The sequence below is a fragment of the Drechmeria coniospora genome, chromosome 01 (genome assembly GCF_001625195.1).
Source record: "Drechmeria coniospora strain ARSEF 6962 chromosome 01, whole genome shotgun sequence".
NCBI classification, from domain to species: domain Eukaryota; kingdom Fungi; phylum Ascomycota; class Sordariomycetes; order Hypocreales; family Ophiocordycipitaceae; genus Drechmeria; species Drechmeria coniospora.
In genome coordinates this window covers 1648127-1674846 of record NC_054389.1, presented here as the reverse complement: position 1 = coordinate 1674846, position 26720 = coordinate 1648127, and the positions used below count along the sequence as shown (strand labels likewise).

General features: G+C 57.9%; 9 protein-coding genes across 9 annotated transcripts; 5 read left to right on the top strand and 4 right to left on the bottom strand.

Annotated features, from left to right (window-relative positions):
- Positions 1-5049: 5049 nt before the first annotated feature.
- DCS_00463 (AP-2 complex subunit beta) lies at positions 5050-7387 on the bottom strand (the record flags this gene model as incomplete). The annotated part of the gene is made up of 4 exons (XM_040797802.1): positions 5050-6520; positions 6584-6948; positions 7008-7083; positions 7140-7387. The coding sequence occupies 4 exons, from the start codon at positions 7385-7387 to the stop codon at positions 5050-5052; spliced, it is 2160 nt and encodes a 719-aa protein (XP_040658685.1).
- Positions 7388-9033: 1646 nt separating this feature from the next.
- On the top strand, positions 9034-9811 carry DCS_00462 (ER membrane DUF1077 domain protein; the record flags this gene model as incomplete). The annotated part of the gene is made up of 3 exons (XM_040797801.1): positions 9034-9159; positions 9223-9576; positions 9629-9811. The coding sequence occupies 3 exons, from the start codon at positions 9034-9036 to the stop codon at positions 9809-9811; spliced, it is 663 nt and encodes a 220-aa protein (XP_040658684.1).
- A 43-nt stretch (positions 9812-9854) lies between these two features.
- Positions 9855-11492, bottom strand: DCS_00461 (uncharacterized protein; the record flags this gene model as incomplete). The annotated part of the gene is made up of 1 exon (XM_040797800.1): positions 9855-11492. One exon carries the CDS (start codon positions 11490-11492, stop codon positions 9855-9857), a length of 1638 nt encoding a protein of 545 aa, XP_040658683.1.
- Positions 11493-13534: 2042 nt separating this feature from the next.
- On the top strand, positions 13535-14732 carry DCS_00460 (syntaxin; the record flags this gene model as incomplete). Its single annotated transcript, XM_040797799.1, has 3 exons — positions 13535-13687; positions 13756-14426; positions 14492-14732. The coding sequence occupies 3 exons, from the start codon at positions 13535-13537 to the stop codon at positions 14730-14732; spliced, it is 1065 nt and encodes a 354-aa protein (XP_040658682.1).
- Positions 14733-16079: 1347 nt separating this feature from the next.
- DCS_00459 (aspartate aminotransferase) lies at positions 16080-17639 on the top strand (the record flags this gene model as incomplete). Its single annotated transcript, XM_040797798.1, has 3 exons — positions 16080-16271; positions 16370-16429; positions 16569-17639. The coding sequence occupies 3 exons, from the start codon at positions 16080-16082 to the stop codon at positions 17637-17639; spliced, it is 1323 nt and encodes a 440-aa protein (XP_040658681.1).
- A 593-nt stretch (positions 17640-18232) lies between these two features.
- DCS_00458 (uncharacterized protein) lies at positions 18233-19261 on the top strand (the record flags this gene model as incomplete). Its single annotated transcript, XM_040797797.1, has 1 exon — positions 18233-19261. One exon carries the CDS (start codon positions 18233-18235, stop codon positions 19259-19261), a length of 1029 nt encoding a protein of 342 aa, XP_040658680.1.
- A 236-nt stretch (positions 19262-19497) lies between these two features.
- DCS_00457 (nonsense-mediated mRNA decay protein 3) lies at positions 19498-21119 on the bottom strand (the record flags this gene model as incomplete). Its single annotated transcript, XM_040797796.1, has 2 exons — positions 19498-20983; positions 21055-21119. The coding sequence occupies 2 exons, from the start codon at positions 21117-21119 to the stop codon at positions 19498-19500; spliced, it is 1551 nt and encodes a 516-aa protein (XP_040658679.1).
- An 831-nt stretch (positions 21120-21950) lies between these two features.
- DCS_00456 (U3 snoRNP-associated protein Esf2) lies at positions 21951-22919 on the bottom strand (the record flags this gene model as incomplete). The annotated part of the gene is made up of 1 exon (XM_040797795.1): positions 21951-22919. The coding sequence occupies one exon, from the start codon at positions 22917-22919 to the stop codon at positions 21951-21953; it is 969 nt and encodes a 322-aa protein (XP_040658678.1).
- Positions 22920-23874: 955 nt separating this feature from the next.
- DCS_00455 (betaine aldehyde dehydrogenase 2) lies at positions 23875-25827 on the top strand (the record flags this gene model as incomplete). Its single annotated transcript, XM_040797794.1, has 4 exons — positions 23875-24004; positions 24091-24575; positions 24770-25654; positions 25714-25827. The coding sequence occupies 4 exons, from the start codon at positions 23875-23877 to the stop codon at positions 25825-25827; spliced, it is 1614 nt and encodes a 537-aa protein (XP_040658677.1).
- Between the last annotated feature and the right edge of the window lie 893 nt (positions 25828-26720).

Below are 26720 nucleotides of genomic sequence, written 5' to 3'. Positions count from 1 at the left end.
GTAGCGACGGCAAAACGAAAAGCGGCCGATGCGGAAGAAGGCGACAGGTTACGAAGGAAAGAAAGAGAGAGAGAGAGGAGGATGACGGACGCGGCTGGAAGGGACTCTGCAGCGGAACGAGCATGTATGCACCAGGGCGGACGAGGAGACCTGTCGGTCGTGGATCTCGGCGACGGCACCAGGCAGGCCAGAAGGGAGCCGTACTGGTAGCAGTACGCACAGCACTCGTCGTCGTATCGGGAGCGGCAGGGCGATTGTCAGGTTCTGGCGCATGTAGGTGTAGGCGCAGTGAAGGCAAGTACGTAGGTGTTGGCGTACTAATACCACAGGATGTGTGCAACCTGAACTAATACGTAGGATGTGTCGCAGGGCGAGTCCGTCCAGCAGGACGCCTGGGGCACTTGTTTTGGACTGTTAACAGCCTGCACAGGAGTGGGGAAGATGCACGGGTAGGAACCAAGGTTGGTACCTACTAGTCAGTAGGTACTTGTTACTACTTACTAGGTAGGTAGGTAATACTACCTACTAGGTATCAGTCCAGACTACTAGGGAGGTTGGGTGGTGGAACCACACAGCACCACACACCTAGGCACTGCTGCAGTAGCTGCAAGTACCACACCTACAAGTGCCTGTAGGTACAGAGTACGAGTACAGGCAGTACTTGGGTACAACGTCTTGCAGGGAATAACACCAAGAAAAACACAATTCGCAGGTACTAAGTAAGTAGGTACCTAGTAAGAAAGTACAGCATGCACGCACGTGTTGTCCTTGTACCCCGTCTGCGGATTAAGGTAGAATAACTATTGCAGCACAGTACCTATCTGTACTGTAAGTACACCTACCTGTAGTACTGTCTATGGCTGTCCACCTATAAGTAAGCGGTACTTGACCAATACTTGTATTCCATGCAATACTATTGATGGAGTGCATGTACAACTGCTTCAGCATCAGAACGAACGGCAAAGAGTAGTAGTAACGCGTGCCCGCACCGCCGCAAGTTTGGCGCTACCATTCGGGAGGGCCGCCACAGCGGTTAATGCGTACCATTACCGGTAGGCAGACGTGCCTGCACAGCACTACCCCCTCCATGCATGGACATGTAAGTACATGTGCATGTGTATGTGTTGGTGCAAGGACAAGTGCCGTACATATAGCGGGTGCCCGCACTTTCCACAGGTGTAAGTACGGAGTACATGCAAGACAAATACTTGATAATAGCACATTGAACGACATTTGTACATGTACTGTCCAGTACAACTCCATAGTACAGCACAGTACTTACTTACTACCTAATAGGCACTTATTTACTGTAGTGCAGTACTTACATACTAGGTTAGTACTTACTAGGCACTTAAGTACTTACTTACAGTAGTACAGTATTTGTAATGCATGTATTATTATTATAGTACTCCGTACTCCGTACCTAGGTATGTGAGGATACTACTCCGTAGTACTGTACGAGTACTGCAAGTGCCTTAGGTACTTGTAGTTTTGGGACCCGTCCTGAATGGGGCCGCCGAAGATTGCGAATTAAAGCAGTGATGTGACAAGAACTTGTCCCCTCAAAAGGAGACGAGCATGGCAGGTCATCTTTCGAACAAGACTACAACTACGGAGTACATGCACAGGATGCGTCGGCAAATTTTGAAGGAAAGATGGAAGTCGAGCGATCGAACCAGCAGCCAAGGTCAGGGGGCCGTGTTGCTGGCTGACCTGCTTGTTACTCTCAGCCTCATTGCTCGCGCCTGCTCAAGGCCTCCTAACCGCCTGCAGCGAGGCCCGCCTGCAGCGAGGCCCGCCTTTGTTGCTCGCAGGCGGGTCGGGACGCCGCGTCCAGCCATCCCTGCTTGGTTGAGCGGCTCAAGCACATCGCGACAAGGTGTAGCCGTGCTTGTAGATGCACATATAGGGTGCCTGAGACTTGTTTCGATCCGAATACGGATACAGAAACGGATGGAGGATTGGCGAAATGATGCAGGCAGTAGGGCGAATGGACGGAGGGACGGGAAGGGCGGTGGAGGTTGGGTGGTGTGGGTTGCTGGCACAGGAGAGCGTGGGAAGTGGCAGGTGCTGAAGATTCAACTTGCTCACAGAGCGAGCTAGGGGAGATTAGGCCACCCGTCTCAACTAAATCAAGTATTAATGCAGCTGATGGTAAGGACGGAGTGTTCCGTCCATTTTGACTTGCCATCTGTGCACCTAGCTGTAGGTCTAGTTGTGCATGTACCGTACTCTACCCGTACGTACTTGTAAGCCTACTTGCCTGTGTTTTTAGAAGTCAAGTACAGTAAGTAATACTTAAGTACTGTACTCTGTAAGTACTCCGTACTTGCACTCGCTTTTACCAGCCCTGCGATGAGTGTACAGTACACTCACTGTGCACAGGTATGTACGGAATAGGTGATTAGTACAAATGACAAGGTGTATATTGCTACAGGTAGCTTCCCAGCGCACGTAAATACAAGTATTACACTACGGAGTAAATACGTGTTGGTTTTCTCTGTACTTTAGGTATAGTTGAACTGTAAGTACTGCAAGTAAATACTTACAGTACTTGCAAGTTATACAAGACAGTGCACACCTGCAGGTGCAGTTACATGTACATGTACACCCTTCGACGACCTTGTTCAGTGACCAGTGCATGCTTGGAATGAATACGGAGTAAAACATGCAGGGCTACAATACATCAACTACAGTGTGCTCTGTGTGCTCTGTACTGTACGAGTATGCCGCATGTGTGCGCAATACGTACAACGAAGTGCTCCGTGCACCTCGTCGACTTCCTTCCACCGTCATGGTGCTGAATGGCCTTTTGCATCTCTACGCGAGCCGTCTGCCTTTTCACCATCCATGCCCACCGTGCCGGCCATGCAGCGGCGGCGACCACGATCAAGGTCGGGCGAGGGCTTTGGCCATCATCACGTCGCACGCGCCGCCTCTCCTTCTTCATCCGCCAGCATCAGCACGACGAGGAGCATCCTGGTCTTCGTAATACTCCGTCCGCCCTCAGATACGGACGAACAAATGTGCTTGCCACCTGCATGCACCTGCACGCCTGCTAATGACAAGTCCTGGTATTACTCGTACCTCCCCCTCATCGCCACCCGCCCCTCCCAGTGACGGCGCGTCAGCCACCGAGGGGGAAAAAGGAAAAAGCACGATATCGGTCATCACGAGTCCGTCGTCGCCACCGTCCCACGGCTGGGCGGGCTGGGCGGGCGGCGGGCACCTGAACACATCCTCGTTGCCGCCATCCGCAGCCTGCAGCTAGCGAGGCCATGAGGCCAGCCTGACAAGGGAATGACCGGACCACTTTTGTTTCCTTGCCTATTCCGACGAGCCTTGCAGCGATCGGCCAGGCGGCCAGCCGTGTCTGTCTTCTCCACCGCCCCCGTGCGCGGACGATGGCGCCCCCGTGATGGCTGTTGGCCAAAACGAATCTTCCGCTTCGTCCAATACCGATGGCATTACGTGCATGGGGAGATCGTGCTTGGAACCACAGTCTCCAAGTGTACGTGCAGCACGCCGAGCTGGGTCCTGGTACGTGATGTGATGATGGGATGCGTGCACCAACATCCGCCGCGGCTGACGGTGCCGCACCAGGAACTCGTTTCGACCGCTCTCGCAAGCCGCCACGAGCAAGGAAGCAGCACGTCACCTCACGCTGCCCCCTGGCCTGGTGGAGATTCACCTTCTGGGGATATTTGGAATCGTGGTTGTCTACGTCTCCATCTGCCGTCCGTCGTCACCCGCGCTAAACCTAGGCGAAACCGCTGCTGCTGAAGTGCCGACTTCCATTGTGCAGCAAGCAACATTCAACAAGTTTCGTGAACGTCCTTCCTCTTGGGGACTCCCAGGCCGGGAGCGGCCTTCTTCCCTGACCAAAATTGACTTGCTTCCCAACAAACAACTGCCTTCACCGCACCAGAGGAATCTTCACACTCCCTCGGATGCACCTGTACCCAACCTCACGGCGCTCTGCATGCAGACATGCAAGCATGCATAAGTGTGCAGTACATGGTAATATTCGCAGGGATTCCGCCATCTTGCCTGTTGCGAAAACACCACGCGGGAAAGATGGCCCTCGCTGTCGAGTCCGAACCCTGGCCTTTCTGCCGCCCTTGGCTATAGTTGCCCTGACCGCCACGGAATACGAGCAAGTGCTGTATGTTGGCTGCTGGGCCTACTACTTTGCCTGTAAGGAGCCCACACCAAGTGCGTGTACCGCATCCAGCGAAGACTACGGAGCAGCTGCTCGGAACACGGCGTGAGACGACTGCCATGTATGTTGTCCTTGTCCATGAAGCTTTCGGTGCCGGGGTCGGGAGGAAGGGAACAAAATTGGAACCAGCTCAGAACGTGGACGCCGGGCACGCACGCCGACGGGTATGCCAATCAGCTTCGCTGGCATTCGAATCTCGAATGGCGGACGACGCATCGTGCATCGCACAGAACGAGTGTGCCGTGCGCAAGTATTCCCGCAGCGTTTTAGTATGCATGGTATTGGCAGACGCTGTCCCCCTTCGGCCAGCACTCCATTTTGCATACGCACGTCGTCCGTCGTGCCGCCCGCTCGCTACAGTGTGCTCCTTTCTTTCGACCCCGCGAGAGCGCCGTCTCCTCGTCATCCTCCATCACCCGGAGCCAACCGAAACGTGGCCCCACGGAGATGATCCGGGAACCCCAACAGAAGCGCCATACCGGCAGATGGTGGTGGATGGATAGTCCACGCCGCAGCTCGTCCCCATCGACATCGTGGCCGTTCGGGGTCCCATGCAAGGCCCATGTCACCTTGCGCGCAACAGGCGTGTAGGTGTACACGTACGCGAGTACGTCGTCGAAAGCGGACGAGCCTCGGGTTGCATCCATCGAGCGAGCCCCGCTCTGGGCGCGACCTCGAATCTCCTCTAGCATCGTTTGGCCTCTGCATCCGTCGTGCCGTATCCGTGCCCCGTACGAGCACATGTGCATGTAAGTAGGTGCTCCCCCGTACAGACGAAACCTGCGCGTACCCCACTCGGGACGGCAGCTCCTGATCCATCGCGACGCTCACAACGCCACCAGATCGCCGTTGCTGCCTCCACCCTGGGCCGGCGGAAGGACAGGCTGCGGTGCATGAGCGCTCACGACGTAGCCCGTGCCGTTGCCTCCGCCGCCGCCGAACGCGCCATCGCCCTGATCGATCTGCATCGCCGCCGTCTGCTGCGTGCCGACGGTCGAAAAGTAGGCGTCGGCGTCGCTCACCGCCTGCGAAAGGTTGCCTCCGTCGCTCGACCGGTTGGCGTCGTGGCTCCGCAAGTCCATGTCGGTCGGCTGGCCGCCCAGGCCGAACATGCTGATGCTCTTCTGGTTGTCCCTGTCCGCCAGCGTGTTCGGCTCCTGCAGGGCCGGCGAGTGCTGCAGCTTCCGCGGTCTCGCCGATCGAAAGACGGTCTGGACCGGCTTCAGGTAGACCGTCGCAAGCGTTCCGACGTTGAGGCACATCTCCTCCAACGTCGGAGCCTCGAGTCGTTCCGCTTCCGCCGTGATCGGCGGCTTCTCGCCCATGACAATCTCCTTCGCCGCAGGCATGTCCGTCGACAGCAGCCGCCAGTACATGTAGGCCCGGTCGCGCAGGTCGGGGTTGTCCGTCTCCTCCGTCGCCCACTTCAGCACCTTGGGCACCAGGTCTTGACCTTTGGTCGGCCGTTGGATGAACAGCTTGACCGTCGCCGTCAGGAGTGCCAGCTGGACCTCGACCGGCTCCTCGGCAAAGGTGTAGAGGAAGTCCTCGAGCAGCACGTCGCTGTTCTCGATGCGATCCGCGTACTGGCCGATGACCCAGACCATGGCCGCCTTGGCTTCGGGCTCGTCCAGGGAATCCAAATGCTCGCACAGCGTGCCGATGATGGATTCGTACTGGTTGGGGTACTTTCGGAAGATGTTGCGGATCACGACCGTGGCCTCCTGCACGATGTACGTCACCTTGGTCGAGACGAGCTCCAGCAGCAGGTCGATGCACCGCCGCGCCGCCGGCTCGATCTTAATGGCCAGCTTGCCGATGGCGCGGACCGCTTTGCGGACGAAATGCACGTCAATCTCGGTCGCGTACTCCCTCAGCTCCGTCAAGACCTCCTCGATGTTCGTCTCGTTGGCGAGCATGAAAATGAGCTCCAGCTTGGTGACCTTGACGTAGATGGGATCGTTGTACTTGCAGAAGAAGACGCGAATGTCGTTCTTGAGCACCTCGGGCCGTCGTTGCAGGATGAGCAACGCGTTCCTCAGCGCGAGGTATTGCACCTCCGGACCCTTGGCGAGGAGGGTGACCAATGGGGGCGAGAGCTTCTTGCACAGAGCCGAGATCTGCTTCTCGTCGGCTATGTAGTTCATGAGGTACAGGATAACCCGGATGCAAGTCAGGACGACCGAAGAGTTCGAGTGAGATAGTCGAGGGGAAATTCGCTCCGCCAGCAGCGCGGCCTCGCTGGTTTCCTGCGGCACGTAGGACATCAAGGCCTCGAGGATGTACGTCTGGCCCCATCTGGGGAATCGGTCAGCACGCTAGGACGACGGCGGTGGGGATGTTCCGAGGTACGGTACGCACTCGGAGCAGTCGGGGAGGATGGCCACCATCTTGGAGGCGTTGTTGTAGTCGATGGTGAGCTTGATGGTGTCGCTGCGCTCCCAGATGTCCATCAAGGCGGCGAGGGCGCTGGCGACGACGGTGGGGTTGTCGTCGCGGAGCAAGGAGTTGAGGCGGTCGATCAAGTCGGATCGCTCGACCATCTGCCGGTCGTGATCGTACAGCTTGGCGACGCAGAAAGCGGCCGTTTTGCGCACGTACGGATCGCCATCTTTCAGCATGTGCTTCACTATGGGCACCGTGGCCTGGACGAATTCCTTGACGTGAATGTACGACATGGTCCGCAGGGCCAACGCACGCATCAGGGGGTTGGCGTCGTCCATGTCCTGGGATCCATCGTCAGCGGTGGCGTCGTCGACCGTCGCGTCGGCCGGGACGGACTCACGCGTTCGAGTATGGGAATTGCCTGGGCGGCGATGTCGGGTCGGGCGCGCGCATAGTTGACGAGGTAGAGGAAGCACCTTTCTCCGCGTTATTGACTCGTCTTCTCTCCTCTCCCCTTTCCTTTGCCACTTACATCTTCTTGATCTCGAGGCTCGGGAGGTGCATGCAGGCGATGATGTCGGGGAAGAGGGCAACCATGTCGTTGTTGCTCATCGTCATGTTGGCGACGATCCTCTTGAGGGCCACCTTTTTCATCGCATGGTTCTTGTCCTTCTTTCCGCCGCTGTTCAGCTCGATCCGTAGCTCGGCCACTTTGCCCTGGCGAGTTCTTAGCTTGTCGAACGCCAGCGCCGGCGTGTAGACGGGAAACACGCTCATCATACTATCACACGGTTGGGCCGGACGGCTGAGGAAGTTTCATGTTGGGGTTTGGAGAGCAGAGGGGCGGGGAGGACGACGAGGAGGACGACGGGGAGGACGACGGGGAGGGTGAGGGCACAGTGGCTGGCGAGGGAAAGGGCAAGGCGTGAGGGGAGATGAAATCAGCGGCGAGACGTTTCGGCGAGGTTTGGGCGAGGTTTGGGTGAGGTTCGGAAGAGGAGGTACCGCCAGGTGACGAGCCCATGGAAGGTTTGCGATGACATATGACTTACCCGAGCGAACAGCTTCGAATCCCCTCCACCCTCTTTGGCCGACATTGTCACGGCAAGGTCGTAGCAGGCTCAGAGCTCGGCCGCAGTCTTGCCGTTCGTCTGCCCAGGTAGGATGCTCACCACACGAGGTAACGCTGGTACTAGACGAGCTTTCCGGAATCAGGGACACCTAAACCCCCACCTCGATGTGCTTTCTTTTATCGCCTGCGGATTTGTGAGAGTTTGGCTGCTGGGGTGGTGGCGTGCGTGTAGGTGCGCCCAGGTGCTTGTAGGTGCGTGTACGGTGTGCCCCTCACGCAAGCTAATTGGACGGCAGCAACGTCTATGGTGCGTAGGGTGTGTGGTGTGTGCCCGAGGAGGACTCTCGTCCCGAGGTCCCGAGGAGGGAATCCGTTGCATGAAATGCGAGAAACCGGCAGGCCAACCGTTGCGCCACGGCCAACGAGTCGTGCTGGAGGTGCCGTCGATGGAGAGTCAGCCTCCAGCGCTCGGCTGCCGGGTGGCTTTCCCGCGCACCGACGTCGTTTCGCGAATGGCTGTGGGGTTGTCGACGATGCGATGGAAATGCTTGTCGTGGCGAATGGTGGTGCTGCTTGACAGTGGTTGAAAGGGGAGGTTGATGATTCAGGCTTGTAGGATCGCAGCAGGGGCACATGCTCGCACCAGGAGGAAGGGGGGGGGGGTTCAGCCAAGTCCCGCGAGGAGCTTATCGATGAGACCAGATAAAGATCAGAGGACATGCATTGATAGTGGGCGTGCTCGTAAGTATACAGGTACACACCCAGTAATAGTAGCAGAGAGCTACGCCTGTATAATAGTGCCGAGAGCGTTGTCGACGAGTAGTAGTAGGTACAAGTTTCAGCGTACATGTACTCCGTATTACCTCGTACGCGTCAACACACTGTACCTGAACGGAAGGTTAGCACTCCGTCCATACTAGGTACTAGTATAAGGACTGCCCCAGTGTCCGTACCTAGTACCTAGGTAGTAGGTACTAGTACGCTGCAGCACGTTTACAGTTCAAATGCAAGGCATCACAGCGCAGTTCCTACAGTACTACCTAGTACCTACTCGGTACCTAGTAATTGTATGTGCACATAGCACTTGCACAGTACTCTGCACTGCGGGGAGAAGCCCGTAATAGAACGAGGTACCTAGTAACCTACTAGGTACCTAGTACAGTACTTACTTCTTGCACTCTACCTTAGTACCTACAGTAAGTACCTGTGGTAGGAACCTGGCCATTCAAGTGGGCCAAACGAACGAGCCACTCCCATCATCACCAACTACGTGCACCAGCAAGAACACGATACCCCAACAGCGAACCGTCAAACCTACACCTGACCCGGCCAGACACCGCCGGCCAAGATCAGAATGGCATCCCCCAGCACGCGCGTCCCTGTATGGGTCGCACAGCTAGAATCCCCGGCCCCGGCCCGCAGCAAGGTCCCTGGCATCCCCGATCCCGTCGGCTTCTCTGGTGCCCTCGTCCCCGGCAAGGTGAACGACGCTCTACGGCTTGGCCGCGAAGCAGCTCCGAACGATGGCTGACAGCCGCCGCAGAAGAAGGACGGCAAGCCGCAGGCCCGAAAAGCCCCGACAGCCGATGAGATGGAGACGCTCAAGCTGAAGAAGGCGTGGGAGGTGGCACTCGCTCCCGTCAAGTCCCTGCCGATGACGGCCATCATGATGTACATGTCGGGCAACTCGCTTCAAATCTTCAGCATCATGATGGTTTTCATGGCCTTCAAGAACCCATTGGTGGGTTTGATGAACACCAACCAAGCATTCGAGAGATTCGAGACGGTCGGCGACTCGTCCAAGCTCCTCCAAACAAAGCTCGTCTACGTCGCCATGCAACTCGTCGCCCTGGCTGTCGGCGTCTGGAAAATCAACGCCATGGGTCTTTTACCGTACGTACGCCCATCCTGCCGGTAGGCGCGCGCATCTGCTGACGTGACTGACGCAGAACGACGCGGTCGGATTGGTTGATGTGGGAATCCCAGAGGGAGTCGATAGATCAGGCCTTCACGGCTCTATGAAGCTAATCATATCCTCGTTCCGCGAGTTCGAGAAGTCGCTCACAAAAAGGTGCCTCTCTACCTCCATTCTGCCCAACGCCCTCGCCACACCTGTGCCGTTGTGTAATTGAGCGTAACGTGCGTCCACCGGCTGCGGGCCATTCCGAAACCCCCTCACTTCTCCTGGCAAGTCGCCTTCTTTTCTCTTTGAGACCGCCAACGAGGGCCCCATGTTTCCAGAATCCTCAGCCCTGCAAAGCAGGCTAGCATGACGAGTGCCAGAAAGGTGAAACACCAGCCTTTCCCCATGGCATCGAGCATGTGGTCAACAATGGCCGTCCCGACGGCTCCGAAAGTGCAGCGCACCAGATTGTTGGCAGCTGCGGCCGTTGCCGGAGCATCCGGGTTGAGGTCGACGAGGAGAGTGTTGAGAACGCTAAAGGACGTGGGCACAAGCATGCCGACGATGAAGAGGAGCACCAACGGCACCGCCACGGTGACCTCGGCCTCGAGGGTCCATCCCCAACCGATGAGCGCGGCGCCTCCGACAAGCAGGGCCGGATATACCGGCTGGATGCGAGCCGTTTCAATCGGAAAGTTTCTCAAGTCGTTGCCTGTCGTTTGTCGTATCGGCAGCCCTAGCTTTGCCGCGAGTCTACGGTAGTTCCAGTCGACAACGTACCCCGACACCAGGCTGGCGGCGCAGCAACCAATGCCGTATGGCAAGAAGCAAAGCCCGGTCTGCAGCTGCCCAGGGTCATAAATTTCTTGGAGCAGAGTCGACATGGTGGCCGAGACCAAGATGAAGTTGAGGTAGATGATGGCCGATATGACCAGGATCAGACCCTCTTCCTTCCGAAACACTATGTAGAGGGTCCGCAGCGGATTTGGCATGCGCATCTTGACCTTTGGCGCCGACTCCGGTCGACGGTGGACTCCCTTGGACCGAACAAAGTCAATCAAGGTCATGTTCCGTTTCGGCGGCGGTATCGCGCCGTTACCAACGACGGCACGACAGGTCTCGGGCACGGCAAGAATCCACGGCACGAGCCAGAGGGCGACAAAGACGGCGAGGAAGCAGAAGACGGAGGGCCAGTCGAAGAACCAGGTGAGGACTCCACCAATTACGGGACCGGCGGCCGGGCCAAAGTTGACTCCGGCATTGATGAAGCCCATGTATCGCCCCCTCTCGTCGCTCGAGGCGATATCCGCGACGACCGCGTAGCTCAGGGCAAGCGTGCCGCTGCTGCCAGCCGACTGCAAGCAACGGAGTATCATCAAGGCGGCATAATCTCGCTGCAACGCCAGGCCAACGTTGGCGACCAAGTAGATGGTGAACGCCAGGATGAAGGCTGGACGGCGTCCAGCCATGTCGCCAAAGTCGCCAAATATTGTCGGCGACAGCCCCTGGAAAACCATGTACGTCGTCAGGGTCAAATTGATGAGCGCGACGGAAACATGGAGGCCCTGGGCAACATCGTCCAAGGCAGGGTAGTAGATGTTGGCCGTCATGGGAGACATAATGCTTGCTATGGTGACCATGACCATGATCCACGCTTTGGTTCCCCCAGAGAAGATGGAGTATGCAGGGCTGAAGGAGAGTCTGGGAGCGAGATCAACTGCTTCACCGCACACGGCCAGCACTGCAGGGGCCGTTTCATGTCTCTGGGTGACAGTCGAGTCTCTTCTAGGTGGAATCCGTTCTAGCTCAGTCAGATGGCCCGCGAGTCGGTCAAGGGCTCTCGCTGGCATGGCTATGTTTTGCCCTTCAGGAAGTTGGCCGGTCTCGGCGGCGTCATCTTTCGCCTTCATACTGCTCTGGGTCGAGGCACGGGAGTCGTCGGTCACGAATACGCTGATTACTGACGAGGAACAGGAAAGGGGTACATGGTGTTTCTGACGGGAAGATGCGGCTCGAACGGTGTTGGCGACATCAGGATGACTTGTTGATATGTTGCTTCACGATGAGAGACGACGGCAGGCAGTAAACAGGCCATGCCATCCATCACTCAGGCTTGACAGCGAGAAACGACGGCATTTCGTGGCACTCTTACTCCGTACTACGAGTGCTGATGCGATGAGCTTGTTGCAAAAATAGGTCTCGGTCGACTTCCGCACCCGACGTTGAACGATGTCGACCGGGTGGAGTGGAGTTCGGTCATCAGGGCGGCGTCGGCCTGGACGCACGGTCAGTTTCCGAGCCAGCGATCTTGCTCTATGCGTACTCCGTAGCATGGACCGGAACTGGGGCCAATGCACGGCACTCTCGAAAGCCGTCGAGCGAGTGAGTAGACGAGTGAGCGAATGAAGAGATGACAGCCGAATACCTACGCCGGTAAGCAACAGGGGACAGCAATGTGATTGGGGGAGGAGTTCTTGATGAGGCAACAAGGCTACTGCAAGGTGGCAGTGGGCTTCGGTCGAGTCGGGGCCCCTCGGTCGAGATGGTTGCAAGAGGACAACGATAATGGGTGGCAGAAGCATCATGGAATGGGAATGGAGTCAGCTGGTTACTCTCTGAACGATGAACAGCTTCCCCTTCCCCTCCGCCGCGTCCTCCTCCCTCCCTGGAATGAGCAAGTTTGATGAAGAAGGAGCACACGTGCAGTTCTTTCCCCGCGCTGTCTTGGCTTGGCATTCAACCGTCTACATGTACGTTGTAAGTCGCACCTTCTCGCACCTTCCATCGTAAGGTAGGTATTACGCTTCGATCGGCACCAGCTGGTGGTGGGTGGATGGAGGGACGATTAGACGTAAACAATGCCACGGATATGCCATATCTTCCTTTTCCTCCGGCTGCCTGCCTGCCAATGCATGCGCGTGCCACTATGCAGCCTGTCTCGTCCGACCCCGAGTGGGCAGCACGTCTACCGATTCGCGTGCATATACAGAGGTGAGTGTATGTGAAGTCCTGCGGTGAGGTGATGGCCTGATACCTTCTTTTTCCACGGCGCAGATACGATATACGTGTACGGGAGAGTGAGAATCAATATGTGATTATTGCTCTCATCACCAAACAGCTCTCTCTGACCGCCGGCTGAGTGGCTCGATTGGGGAGAAACGGTTTGCACAGGCTGTCGTGATTCCGAAAAGAAGTCTCATCTGCAGAGGGTTAGGCTGCATTTTCCCTTCCGCTTCCGTTGATCCCCAAGTCGATGCTCCTGTCGCATCGAAGATGCTAGAGAAATTCGTGTAAAGTTCCAGATGCCGAGGCAAATGAGGAGGGTGAGGAACAGCTTTCCCAATGTTGGAGCAGATCGAATCCGAGCGGGACGAGCTGACTACCACCAGAAAATCTCGATACCATGACCGATACCTGCCTCATAATGGCGCTTGAATATTCCATCGTCTGGCCGACGGGTGTCTTGCATCTTGCCAGAAAGACGGAATTGAGCATGTGTCATCCCAGCCTGTTCGAAAGCAGAGCATCATCACCTGATTACCTCATTCTCGAGAAGAAGTGGACGATGAGGCTGGATGGATGTGCAAGATGACTATGGAGACGAATGAGCTTCCTATCAGTAGTCACGGTTCGCAAGGTCATAGCTTGGCCAGGAATTAAGTATGCATCATTTGGGTGCGTAAAGCCTGTATTACCAGGAGCATGAAGTTGGCAAAGTACCTATTGCCCACCAATCCAATCCGCCGAGGCACGTCCAGTACCTGCGCTAGATGGGTGGAGGCGAGGCAAGCTGTGCGAGTGCTCGCGGCAGCGGAAAAGGGGTACACCCGCCGCCGACGAATCATTGGATGGATGCCACGACTGCCATAGCTGGGCTTCGAGCCGAACACCGCAACTTGCGCGACAGCAAACAGGTCAACCCGAGCGCCGTCCCATCCAGCACCGACAAGCTATGGCCCATACACGACCCGCCATCCTGTCGTCGGTCAACATTACATCAGAGTTCAATGACCTCTTGAGCAAACACGGTGCGCCCACTACCCGGGGGAGGGTTGTCCTCGACGTCGACGCCCTCGATGGTTTCCTCAAGGAAGCATACCGCATCGTGAGCTGCCATGCCAACAAGCCGCCCGCGGTGATGGCCGTCACTGACCGTTCTGTCTGTTTCTCAAGAATTCCCACATCGCGAGCCTGCACGAGGAGCTCAGAGATGTGCGGCAAGCGTACCTGTCCACGGCGCAACCCCGAAAGGTTCACGCTGGACATGCAGCCGGCCAACCGCGAGTTCTGACGGACCGCGAACGCGAAGATGTCGACGCCAACGCGAAGCAGATGCTTCGCGAGCTCAACGCGAGCATACGAGCTCTCGACGACGCCGAGCAGCTGCGACGGGAGACGGAATCGGCCATCATCCGGAAAAAATACGCGAGCGGCTTGAGCGCCCTCAGCTCGTGGGCTTCCGGCAGCGACGCGATGAACAAGACGGCGGATCATGCGGCAGCCGAGTCGGGGGCCCAGCAAACTGAGATCCACCGAGACGGCTTGCTCTGGTTCTTGCGGAAGCGGCTGGAGCTCTGCTGTCGAACGCAGCAAGACATGATGGAAGCCAGGCTGTCGCGTGAACTGGAAAGGTCCCGCTCGTTTCGACCCCCGCCGTCGGCAGACTTTGCCGAATTTGTCCCCATGTCAAGCAAGGCACAGCCGGCGGCAAGGTCGTCGGGCGCCGGCGGGTTCAACGAGGCGGCATCCGCGTACCAGGACCTGACCGAGGAGCAGGTCCAGATGTTCGAGGAGGGAAACCAAGATATGATGAAGCACTACGAAAGCACGCTGGACAAAGTCAGGTACGTTTCCTGCAGCGAGGACTTGGGCTCGGTCAGCTCCTGGCGATGCTAACGACGCAATCCAGGACGGCGGAAAAGTCCCTCGTCGAGATATCCGAGCTGCAATCACTTCTCGTCAACAACCTTGCCACGCAGGCGGCACACATCGAGCAGCTGGTCACGGATTCGATGTCGACGACGGAAAATGTCGGAGGCGGCAACAAGGAGCTGAAGAAGGCGGCGAAACGGCCGAGCGCGGCGAGGTACACTTTCTTCGCCGCCAGCGGGCTGTGCGCCTTTCTGGTGATTTGGGACTTGATTATCTGACGGCCAATCATCATCCCCGTCTTGGTCTTGGTCTTGGGGAGGGACAGCAGTGGAAGCAGTTCTGGGGAGGAACCTAGGAGGCTGAGAAAGCGACGGCCGGGACGGCGCAGCATGTGACAGGAGTCGGTTGTACTTTGTTGGCCTGGTCTTTGCGAGACATCCTACTTGACGCCATTGGATCAGTACGGAGTACCGATTCCGACTCTTGCCGTAGAGTACATCATGCATGTAGGTTTATGGGGCAATAGTGCGAATGCAGAAACGAGACGCACTATATTCTTGCACATGTACCCGTGGAGTTTTCTATTTTTTGTGCAAGTATCCGTGGAGTTCTCCTCTGTGCGTGTATTTGTTTGGCTTCGGCGCGGTCCGGCCGGAAAGCCGCGGGGACCGTCCCCCTGGTGAGCGTACGGTACAGTAGAGACGGGCAATAGCTGGCCTTGGGCGAGTTGGCGGTTCCTTGCGTTCACGATAGTACCACTAGGATGCGAACATGAGCAGGTGCGTCGTATTCATGGTGGGCGGCCAGGGGCGGCTTGCTGCCGCTGCACGCCCAAGGAAGGTTGCAAGCAGAGGAAACACAGTGCTAGTATCGACAGTTCCGTCACGGCGACGACGGCACACGAGACAAGGATGTCGCAAGGACAGCTTGTGTCGGAGCAACCACGTACTGTGACGGTGGCCGTGACCACATTGCTGGCCATGTGAAGACCTAGGGCCTCGGTCAGCTGTGCCGAACTTCTCAGTGGCCCGAGGCGCCATGGCAGGGCAGGGCACCATCCAGTACGCAGATGGAATACTTATAAGCCGATGGCCACCAGTAGCCACACACTGCGCACAGGCACTGCGCAGCAGCCGCTGAACTTTGGTGTCCCGACAGTCCAGACGGGAAACTTTCATTGCCCAACGTCAACAAAGAAGGCGGCAAGTCCTATTCGTTACACGCGTCGAGCAACATGTGTTATTAATCCCGAAATCAGTGAAATATCATAATATAAAGCACATAGTTGTACGCAAGCTTCTCCGATTACGCGCTGCACACTGCCATTGTCCCTCTGCGACACCAGACGAAGGAAGGCCTGGAAGACCTGGAGAGTTAGCGGCACGACGGCGTAGCAGGCTATAACAAGGTACCTGTACCTGTTCCCCCACCTACAGTGCAGTACACCTACGTAGTGCCGAGCACCTAGGCCGCCACCATTCCTCGCCCCTGCACAATCGGAGCCAGTAACCGTTGCCGAATTACGAGCGCCGGTTAATACTCTATTATCACTTTCGACAACAACGCTCTCCTTGCCCCACCATCATCCCACCTTGTCTCTCGAATCACTCAACTGGCACACCACCATGCCTCCAGCTTCCTCGTTACCTTCGTCCTCCTCCCTTCAGCGGCTCAATAACATCGCAAGTCACATCTCGCCCGCCATGCCCTTCACCACCAACTTCACCGCGGACCTTGTTCCCCAGGCGCCCGAGGATCCTCTCTTCGGTCTCGCCAGAGAATACAGGGCGGACACGAGCCCGCAAAAGGTCGACTTGGTACGTCTGCCCTGCCCTCGATTCCATCTGCCATTCTCTTCCCTCGTGCGGCAGGACATGCGGAAATCGAGCTAACCATTTCTTGTTTTGATCAAAAGGGAATCGGTGCTTACCGTACTAATGATGCGAAGCCTTGGGTCCTGCCCGTGGTCAAGAAGGTGCGTGCGTAGTGGATGATTGGTGACGTCCCGGGATCGGCGAGGACGAGGTGGTGCGTGACGAGACGGCCAAAGTCCACAGCCGCTCGTCCATGGCACCTCCTCCGCCAAGGTGGAAGCTGACTGGCATCGATCGCAGGCTGATGAGGTTCTGCGAAACAATCCCGAGTTGAACCACGAATATGCGCCCATCGCCGGCCTTCCTGAATTCACCTCCAAAGCGGCCGAGCTGATCCTCGGCGCCGACTCCCCAGCGCTCCGGGAGAAGCGGGCGGCGTCGATGCAAACCATCTCCGGCACCGGTGCCGTCCATCTCGGTGCCCTCTTCCTCGCCAAGTTCTACAAGGGCAACCGAACGGTCTACCTGTCCAACCCGACGTGGGCAAACCACAAGCAAATCTTCGGCAACGTCGGCTTGCAGGTTGCCGAGTACCCGTACTTCTCCAAGGAGACCAAGGGACTCGACTTTGAGGGTATGAAGGCATCCATCCAGGCGGCACCCGAAGGTTCCATCATCCTGCTTCATGCCTGCGCCCACAACCCGACGGGCGTCGACCCCAGCATGGACCAGTGGAAGGAGATTGCCACCATCATGGCCCAGAAGAAGCACTTCCCCTTCTTCGACTGCGCCTACCAGGGCTTTGCCTCGGGCAACCTCGCTCGCGACGCCGCCGCCATCCACCACTTCATCGAGAAAGGATTCGAGCTCCTCGTCTGCCAGAGTTTCGCCAAGAACTTTGGCCTGTACGGTGAACGGGCCGGATGCTTCCACTTTGTGACGAGCCCTGGATCCGATGCCTCTGCGACGATTACGAGGATCGCCTCTCAGCTCGCCATTCTCCAGCGATCGGAAATTTCCAACCCTCCCCTGTACGGCGCCAGAATCGTCAGCACCGTCCTGGGCGACGCCAAGCTGCGCGCCGAATGGGAGGGGAACCTGGAGGAGATGTCTGGCCGCATCATGAGCATGCGCAAAGCCCTGCGCTCGAAGCTCGAGGCGCTCGGCACACCCGGCACCTGGAACCACGTCACGGACCAAATCGGCATGTTCAGCTTCACCGGGCTGACGGAGGCACAGGTTCTCCGCTTGCGTGAGGAGCACCACATCTACATGACCAAGAACGGCCGCATCAGCATGGCTGGTCTGAATACCAACAACATTGATCATGTGGCCAACTCGATTAGAAAGGTGGTGGCGGAGACGCAGTGAATGTTGCCCTGTAGGGCCCTGCCTGCTCACCTAGCATCGACTTTCGTTTGTCCTTGTCCTTTTTGTTGTTCTCGAGGGCCCGAGAATGCAACGGACTGTATTCCACCTGCAAGTTTGACGGATCGGAGGGAGGAAAGGGTACCAAAAATACATGAATCGCAATAAACCAACGGCATGATAGAAATGCTGCGTGCGATAAAACTATGTGCCAATTCCCATCATTGTCTTGGCCGAGTGCTGTTGAATTCCGGCAGTTAGCTTGCAGCACTTGAACTTGCTCTGCGTTTCAGTGGGGCTCACCGCCAACCATCTGGTGACATTTCCCATCTCGACGAGCCCTGCTCTGTTTCTCTCCCCGCTTGCAACACGCCGACGGATATTTCACACGGCCGACGATGGCAAGGCGCCTGCCATGGAAGACAGAGGGGCCAAGCGAAAATGCAAGTCCGAGGCGGACGCCAAAATGCGAGCCCAGTCCGAGGCCGGCCACCACGACACCGGCGCGAGCCTCGATGCCGCCAACAACACCTGCGACGAGCAAGCAAGAACCGCGTAGGCTATGATCCCCTGCGAGCCGCAACCGCGAAGAAGACATGCTAACCGTGCGTTTCACAGGCCCAGACCCCTTCAGCAGTCCCCCAGACTCGTCGCCGCCCGCACCACCACCTCCAGAGCAGTGCGTTCATCCTCCGATCCCCCGTCATTCCCCAGAATTCCATGGGCACAAGGGGAACGAGAGAGGAAGGGGAGGGGTGAAGGAAGGTCAGGCTAACGGCGGGCACAGGCTCATGCGTGCTGGTGAAGACGACCGGTATCGAATGGTCGAGGACGAGCTCCTCCGGACGGCGCAATGCTTCACGACGCGCCTTCACCGTGCCGAGTACGATCGGCTCCGACGTCTCGCCCGGACGCGAAACGCCGCCGCTATCCACGCCATGGAGCGTCCTGTGGTCGTCACCTCGACGCCCGTAGCGGCTGTGGCCCGGCGCCGACGCGACAGACAGCGCGCCCTCGCCATCGCGGCATCCAACGCCGACCCCGACCCCGACCTCGAGCTGCCCTGGGTAGGGACCAGCCTACACGGCCTGATGGAGCGGTCATCGAGTGAGGACCCCCTGGCGTTACCGCCAAGTGCTCCCTCCTCCAGTACGGTGATGCGTGTCAGGCCCGGATCCCGACTGGATTCGATCACGAGCGTAGGCCGCAGCAAAGGTTCGAGCCTCAGAGGCTTGGCGCCTGCGGCCTCTTCCCGAAAGCCACCCGTTCGCGGTGGACTCGTTCCACATCTGTTTTCTATACCGGCTACGGAGAGGACCAGTGCTGCTGCGAGTGATACCGGCAGTGACAACGGCAGCGCTTCGGTCACCCCGGCTCGCAGCACGCGTGCTCTGAACCGACAGCGAGACGGCTCACCGGGAACCAGACACCGACAAGTCCGTCTCTCGGCTGAGGGTCATGAAAGTGATGACGAGGATGACGGCGATGGCGAAGATGGCGTTGAAGATGACCCGTTTGGACTATGCAGGCGCAGGATCCGGCGAGCCAAGTCCAGAATGCAGCCGTGCCGGCCGCCGCCAAAGGCGAAGAAATTGACCCCCGACACGATACCGTCTTTCTTATGAGATCATGATCAAGGAGCAGGCTTTGAACTCGGTCATGGTCCCCAACAAGGTCTACAGAGTCTAAAAGGCTCGGTTCCCGCGTAAGCAACGCAGGCTTCACCCACGCATTCTCACCTACGTGTGCACACACGGCGAGAGCACAAACGGCGAGGGAGAGAGGGAGAGGGAGAGCGGCACAGTTGGGAAGATGATATCCGATGCAACTATTGCCCGCATCGTGCGTGGTTGCAGACTATTTATTGGTCCTGCATCGTGAGTTCGTCAAAGTCATCCAGCAACTCGTCCATGTTCACCTGCGGAGCGCCGTCTTGCTCGTCATCCTCCGTCTCCGCTATGCTCATCTCCTCCTCCTCCCGGGCCTTCTTCTCGCTCTTATACAGCGCCATGGCGGCACGAAGCTCGTCGTCTTCCTCGACGTCCCGCAGGAACATCTCATACTCCTGATCCATGCGATCCTGGTCCGCCTTCTTCGGCAGCAGCTCACCCTCGTCCTTGCCCATGCGCTTCAGCTTCCAGTTGCGGTGGCGGTTCTTCCTCTTGCGAGGGTAGTGCTTCTTGACGAGGACGACGTCCGGGATGGTCGAAGAGTACGTGTGCGACTCTTCGATGGCCTCGAACTCGGGGTTGTTGAACATGGTGCCCGTCAGCAGGTAGCCCATGGCCGAATCACCGGGCTGCAGGTAGTGGCCGAGGTGGGTGCGGGTGAAGTAGGTCCTGTCGTTGGTGCCGAGGTCGGAGGCGCGCGCGACCGTCGCCTCGGACAGGACCCATTTTCCTCTCCTCGTCGGCGTCTGCTCAATGTCCATGACGACAAACTCGACGAGTTCGCGGGCGTCGGCGAGGGAGGTGAAGGGGGCGCGCCAGTAGATGGGCGCGCTGATGTCGGCCGTCTGGAGCGTCTGGGGGTCCATGAGGGACACGGACGTGCCGATCCTGTGGCACAGGACGAGCGGGGAGATGTTTCCCGACTGCTTGGCGAGCCGTATCGGCATGGCGACGATGTCGTCCCTGCATATGGGCACCAGCTCGGCCGAGTAGGAGAATTTGAACTGCTTCTTGGACGTGTGGACGTCTTGCGAGATGAGCTCCTGGGATGCCTTGACCTTGACGGGCACGACCGAGTTGAGGAAGTCGATGAACTTTTCGGCCTGGTTCCTTTGCGAAAAGAAGAAGTCGATGCCGTCCTTGGCCTCCTTGATGTTGAGCGTGTCCCGGTGGGCGTTGTGCTTCATGATGAGCTGTTCGAGGAAGAGAAAGGTGCGCTTGTGCAGCACCTTTTGCCGGACCTGGACGCAGGCCCTCCAAACGTTGGCCGTGTACGACTTGGCGCACTCGGGGCACTGCTGGGTGGCGACGACGTAGACGACCTCGAAGGTCTGCTGGAGCAGCATGCCCTCCTGGACCTCGTCCTGGACCGTGAGCTTGACCTTTATCCGGCGAGAGTGGGGCTCGGTCCAGATGAAGCTCGCGTCGACGATGCGGGCCTTGTTGAGGCCCCTCAGCTTCTTGAGGCACAGCGCCAGCATCTCGCGAGACTCGGGCGTGGCGACGACCCAGCTGGTCGGCGGCATGAGCCATCGGTCGCAGTCGCGGCAGAAGTTGAGCGTCGCCTCACGCTGGATGCCTTTTGAGATGTCGACCGTCGACTTGACGCAGGCGAAGCAGAGGGCACCCGTCGCCGTCGTTCCATCGATGGCGGCGCCGCAGTTGCAGCAGAGAATGCTGTCGAGTCGAAGCCATGGTCAGCAGGCACGTACGGCGGGCATCGAGGTGCATCGATGGCGTATACTTACGTTGCGCGCGTCGGTTGCGACGAAGCCTCGATGGCCATGGGCGCATCATCAAGATCCATGGACATTGTGTCGGCGATGAATCAGGCGCTTTGAGACAATGTTCAAGGTCGAGCGAGTCGTCTCGCCAAAGGCCTGCTGGAGAACTTATGGAAAGTCGGTCGGCGGCCGGCCATATGCGGGGGGTCGAAAAATGTTTACCCCACTGGTTGATAAGCAGCAATCAGGGAAATCTTATCGCCGCACGCCACAGTGAGTCAGCGCCATCAGCCTTGGCAAGAAGTCCACACTAAGGCAGCCGGAGAGACTTTGGTGCGCGGCGATTGGACAGCCCCGTCGGCAGTGGTGACGCCTTGCGACTGTGCGCTATGAGCCTTGCGTCGATGGACGTTATTGGTTATTGGCAGGTGGGATTCTAGCAACCTGCAACGGTCCATACAGTGTACATGTACTGTAAGTACGGAGTACAATACCATTACTTGTAAGTACTTACAGTACTTACTGTACAGTATACAAGTACACTTCAGTGTACAGAGTACGGAGTACAAGTAAGTATTAATACAGTACATGCAGGATACATGGGCGTACTTTGTACGTGCACTGTAAGTACCAACTCCGTACTTGTTGATTTCACGTCGTGCTGGACAACGTACTAGAAATTCTTTGTGATATCATTGATGATACGACAAGTATTGCAAGTGCTCGTAGGCAACCGTTGATGGCTACGGACTTGTCCACAAATCGAACCCAAGACCTGTGCTGCCCCTGTACAAGTAGACACCACACCACCAGACGACAGGAGCATCGCGGCGTGGCCAATGCCACAAGGAGGGACGGAAAACGAGCAAAGTGATCCCCAACACCATGCCATGCCAAATAAAAACAACCTCGGTCGGCGGCTAGAAAATCTTGCTGAGAGCCCTCGTGACGCGGTCCGACTGGTCCTCCAGGCCGGACGCCTTCTGGACCTGCGGCACCTGCTGAAATGTCCGCGGCCTCTCCTCGTTCGGCTTCTCCTCCCCATCGGCAGCCTTTCTCTTCTTCGATTTGGCCTGCATGCCGTCGAGCATCTTGGCGCGCTCCACGTTTCGCACAAAGTCCTTGTTCTCCCTCGTCGCCTTGCTTATCTCGGCCCTCATCCGACTCGTCCTCTCGGCATTCTCCGACGCGATCTGGTCCGTCAGGTGGTGCCACTTGAAGCCCTTGAGGTAGAGCAAATTCCAGAGGTCGTCGTGGTAGTAGCTGCCCTTCTTGCCGCCGATGACGCGGGCGTTGAGCAGCTCGCAGACGGCCTTGGCGTCCTTTTTTCTCACAAACTCGACCCATCCCTCGGTGTAGAGCTTCTTCTTGTTGCCGCCGGCGCGGACGCGGCGTGCATGCGCGGTTGGGTCTTGGGGTGCGAGGAATATGCGGTTGATGGTCCCGTACGGCTGGAGAAGAGACCGCACCTTGTTGGGCTTCATGAAAGGGGGGACGCGGGAGAGGAAGACGACGCCGGATTTTTTTATCGCCTTGTCAGTCGCCACCAGGTTCTTCTTTCCGGCAGGCTTGTTCATGCTCGGCAGCTCGGCCTCGAGCTTCGGCGGCTTCGTCTTCGACTTGTCTGCTTTGGACGCGGCCGCATCCACTTTCGTCTCCTCGCTCCCGCCATCCTGACTGCCGTCGGCGCCTCCGACTTCTCCGTCGGAATCGGTGGCGTCACGGCCCGCGTCGCTGGCTGCGTCGTCCTCGTCCTGGTCACTGTCCACTCTCCGTCGCTTCGCGGTGCGGCCGCCCTTGGCAATCTCGTTGTCGGAGTTGTATCCGTCGGCCTGGTCGTCCTCACTATCCGACGCATCGAGGAACTCGTTTCGCTTTGGCGGTGCCATGATGCCTTGGCCGTGGCAGGCTCCAACACAATCAACAGCGAGTTGGACAAGGCGGGGAAGGTGCTCTTGGTGGACGCAAGGAGCACGTCAAGGAGCCAGGAAGAGCCAAGGTCGAGATACCGCGGCGCGACACGTGCAGATCCTCCGTACAGATGTGGACGATGCAAAAAAAATCCGATGGCTCTATCAACAACGCATACGCTGAAGGAGGTGTTTGACGAAGACGCCGAAATAGTTCGCTACGGAGTTGCTAGGAGTGGAATCTCCCAGCTGCTGAGTAGAATTCATGAAGGGAATTCTGCCCAGTGGGTCCTGCCGGCTTCCTCCATGCAGGGACGGAAGGCGGTGAACGATTGTGGAAGGCGGTGTAACGGCGGACTTGATTGTGCAGCCTGTGAAGATGTCGGCAATACAAAGTATCAGTACGGATACTTACAACATACAATACTTATACATGTGTTGCGGGAGTCATGAGTGCCAATGATGGTTCACCGCTCCATTGATTGGTTTTTCTTGTCGTATATGGAGAGTGATGTCACGCTTTACTTCCACGTTGTCTGCCAACTGCCGGCATTCAAGCCATTGGAAGGGAGCGGGGTATGGAGTGCGCTGTAATACTGAGTAGCCTGCTTAAAAATACAGTATAATATTGCAGATTAGAGGTAGGCACTGCAGCTCATGCCATATTCTCCGAGCTTGCATGCCACAATCGTCTTGCAATATTCAGTTCCAGGAATTCGGATAACCCAAGCTTCGGCCTTGACTTGATGTCGTGTGAATGGTGTGGAGGCTTTCGTCAATGGTCATGCCGTAGGCGTACATGTAGGTGCTACAGATGCTTTTGGCATGTCCGCCGAGCAATGTCAGACATCTAGCCCCAAGAGAAGCAGTGGCAATGCCATCGCAGTAGTCTTCCTCAAGTACACTGCACTTGCCCCCATGCACAAACATTCACATGTGCGACACCTCGGACGAAGTTTGCTGGTGGGCGGCATCTGCTTGGGCGCCGAGGACGGAGCGCGGTCGCGGCAGGCGGCTAAAGGCGACGCTGTGCGTCCAGCGCAGAGCCGAAGGAGCCTGCCGGAGTATGTGACGTGGGGCTGTCGCGACTCCTTCGCTCCATGCCTCCATCAGCTTCGCTAGCTCCCCAACTCCCCTCACCCAGGACCAGGACCGCTTGATCTGAATCCGAAGCTCATCCGCCCCAGGCAAGGCCCTTTTTCTCATCCACCGCCGTCCGCCGTCTTCATCATGTCTGTCGAAGTCATCACGACCATATCGCCCACCACCAACGAGGCCATCCTCACCCGCAATGGCATCTCCGAGGCCGACCTGGAGGCCCTCCCCCGCATCGCCACCGAGGCCTTTCAAAAGTTCCGGAAGACGACTCTCGGGGAGCGGCAGGAAATCGTCAAAAAATTCCTCAAGGGCCTCCTGGAGCACGAGGGCGAGCTCGCCGAGGAACTGACGGAACAGATGGGCCGCCCAATCGCCTACACGGGCAAGGAGGTGGCGACGGCCGTCAAGCGTGGCGAGTATCTTCTCAAGATCAGCGACGAAGCTCTCAAGGACACGGACGGCGAACCGGAGAAGGGATTCAAGCGCTTCATCCGCAAGGTGCCCGTAGGACCCGTCCTCGTCATCTTTGCGTGGAATGTGAGTGGCCGCCACACCCTCGACACGCATGGGTCGCGCCCATGAATGAACAAACGAACGAGCGAATGAATGAATGATGAAGCAACGATATAAATTGCACATCCACTCGTTGCTCGATGCGCGTGCGCATGCGCAGCACGCAACGGACCGCACGTGCCGAGCTTGAACGCTAACTGCCGGCTCGTCTCACCCAGTACCCCTACCTCATCCTCGTCAACTCTCTCATCCCCGCCATCCTCGCCGGCAACACCGTCATCCTCAAGCCCTCTCCGCAGACTCCCACCATCGTGGAGCGAGTCGCCGGCATCTTCTCGGATGCCGGCCTTCCCGAGGGCGTGCTGCAGTACTTTCACTGCGGCTCGCCGACCGTCATGGAGACGATGGTGCGGGATCCCAGGATCGCCCTCGTCTGCTTCACGGGCTCCGTCGCCGGCGGACTGGCGGTCCAGAAGGCGGCGGCCGACCGCATCGTCAACGTCGGCCTCGAGCTCGGCGGCAAGGACCCGGCCTACATCCGGGGCGACGTGGACATTGACTGGGTCGCCGAGGAGATCGTCGACGGCGCCGTCTTCAACTCGGGCCAGAGCTGCTGCTCGCTCGAGAGGGTCTACGTGGACGAGAAAATCCACGACGCCTTCGTCGAGGCGGTGCAAAAGGTGCTCAAGGGCTACAGGCTGGGCGATCCCTCCGACAAGAGCACGCACCTCGGGCCCGTCATCTCGACGCGTTCGAAGCAGATGATCGAGCGGCACATCAAGGACGCCTTGGACAAGGGCGCCAAGGACGCGACGCCGGACAACGAGAGCTTCGCGAACCCCCCTGCCAAGGGCAACTTTGTGAAGCCGACGCTGCTGACGGGCGTCGATCACTCCATGGCCGTCATGACGGAGGAGACGTTTGGTCCCGTCATTCCCGTCATGAAGGTCAAGACCGACGCCGAGGCGGTCAAGCTCATGAACGACAGCGAGTTTGGCCTGACGGCGAGCATCTGGACCAAGGACACGGCGAGGGGGTTCGAGCTCACCGACGAGGTGGAAGCGGGTACCGTCTTCGTCAACAGATGCGACTACCCAAGCCCGGTACGTCAGCTGCGGTGCCGACGAGGACGAAGGAGCGCTAACGGGACCGACTGAACTAGGATCTCGCCTGGACCGGCTACAAGAACTCGGGCAAGGGACAGACCCTGGGCCGATTCGGCTTCGAGCAGTTTGTCAAGTCCAAGAGCTTCCACGTCAAGGATTACCCGAAATAAAGCAAGCGGGAGGGAGACAGGTCACACAGGGAGGGAGGTGCCGCCGTGCGGGTTGGCGCCTGTGCACTGACCTGGCCAGGTGACGGACGGGCTGGCTACCTGGACGGGCTGACGTCTTTTTTTATTGAGACCTTTTTTTTTATTTATTCGACGATTGGCGAGCACCGATGGTCACCTTTTGGCCCACCAGCGGTCCAGCACCCATGGCAGCTTCTTGGAACGTCGTGGGAGGGCGATGCCGAGATCGCGGGGTGCATGCGGCTCGATGAAGCTACGCGGCGGCCGCCTTGCTTTTTCGCCGCCGCCTTGTGCGGTTCATGTGCTGTTCATGCTCCCTCGGGCACCTGGACCCTCGACGCGCCGCCAGCCAGTGATGGAATGAATGAGTGAATGAATGCACGGCGCGCCGAGGCAAATCATGGAGACGGGCATGCTAGTCAGTCGGTACTCGGAAGTAGACGGGTATGATGCATGCTACGGAAGAGTACCAGGTGCCGTACGTGAATGCTGTGACAACTGTCACGAACTGTTCGCTAGTTCGAACACGGGGTGAGACAGAACTGGTTCGTTGGACCCCGGCTCGAACGCAAGGGAGCCAGCTCTCCGTGCCGTACTAATAACTAGTAGGTACGGAGTCCCATACGGGGAGGTAATACCAGCTAGGTACTAGGTAATAGTAGGCAGTGTCTGGTATCGATGTCCGTCGGTCATCAGGGAGTAGGAACGGCCGGCCTGTCGAGTGCCGACGAGCCCATGTAAGTACGAGTACCTACTTACTAGGTACCTACCGTAGTAGTACATACATACAGTATTACAGTGCCTCTACCTCGGAGGATGTATCAGGCACAAACTACAGGTAGCCTGGTGGGGTGGTGCCTGCTAGACTCCGAGAA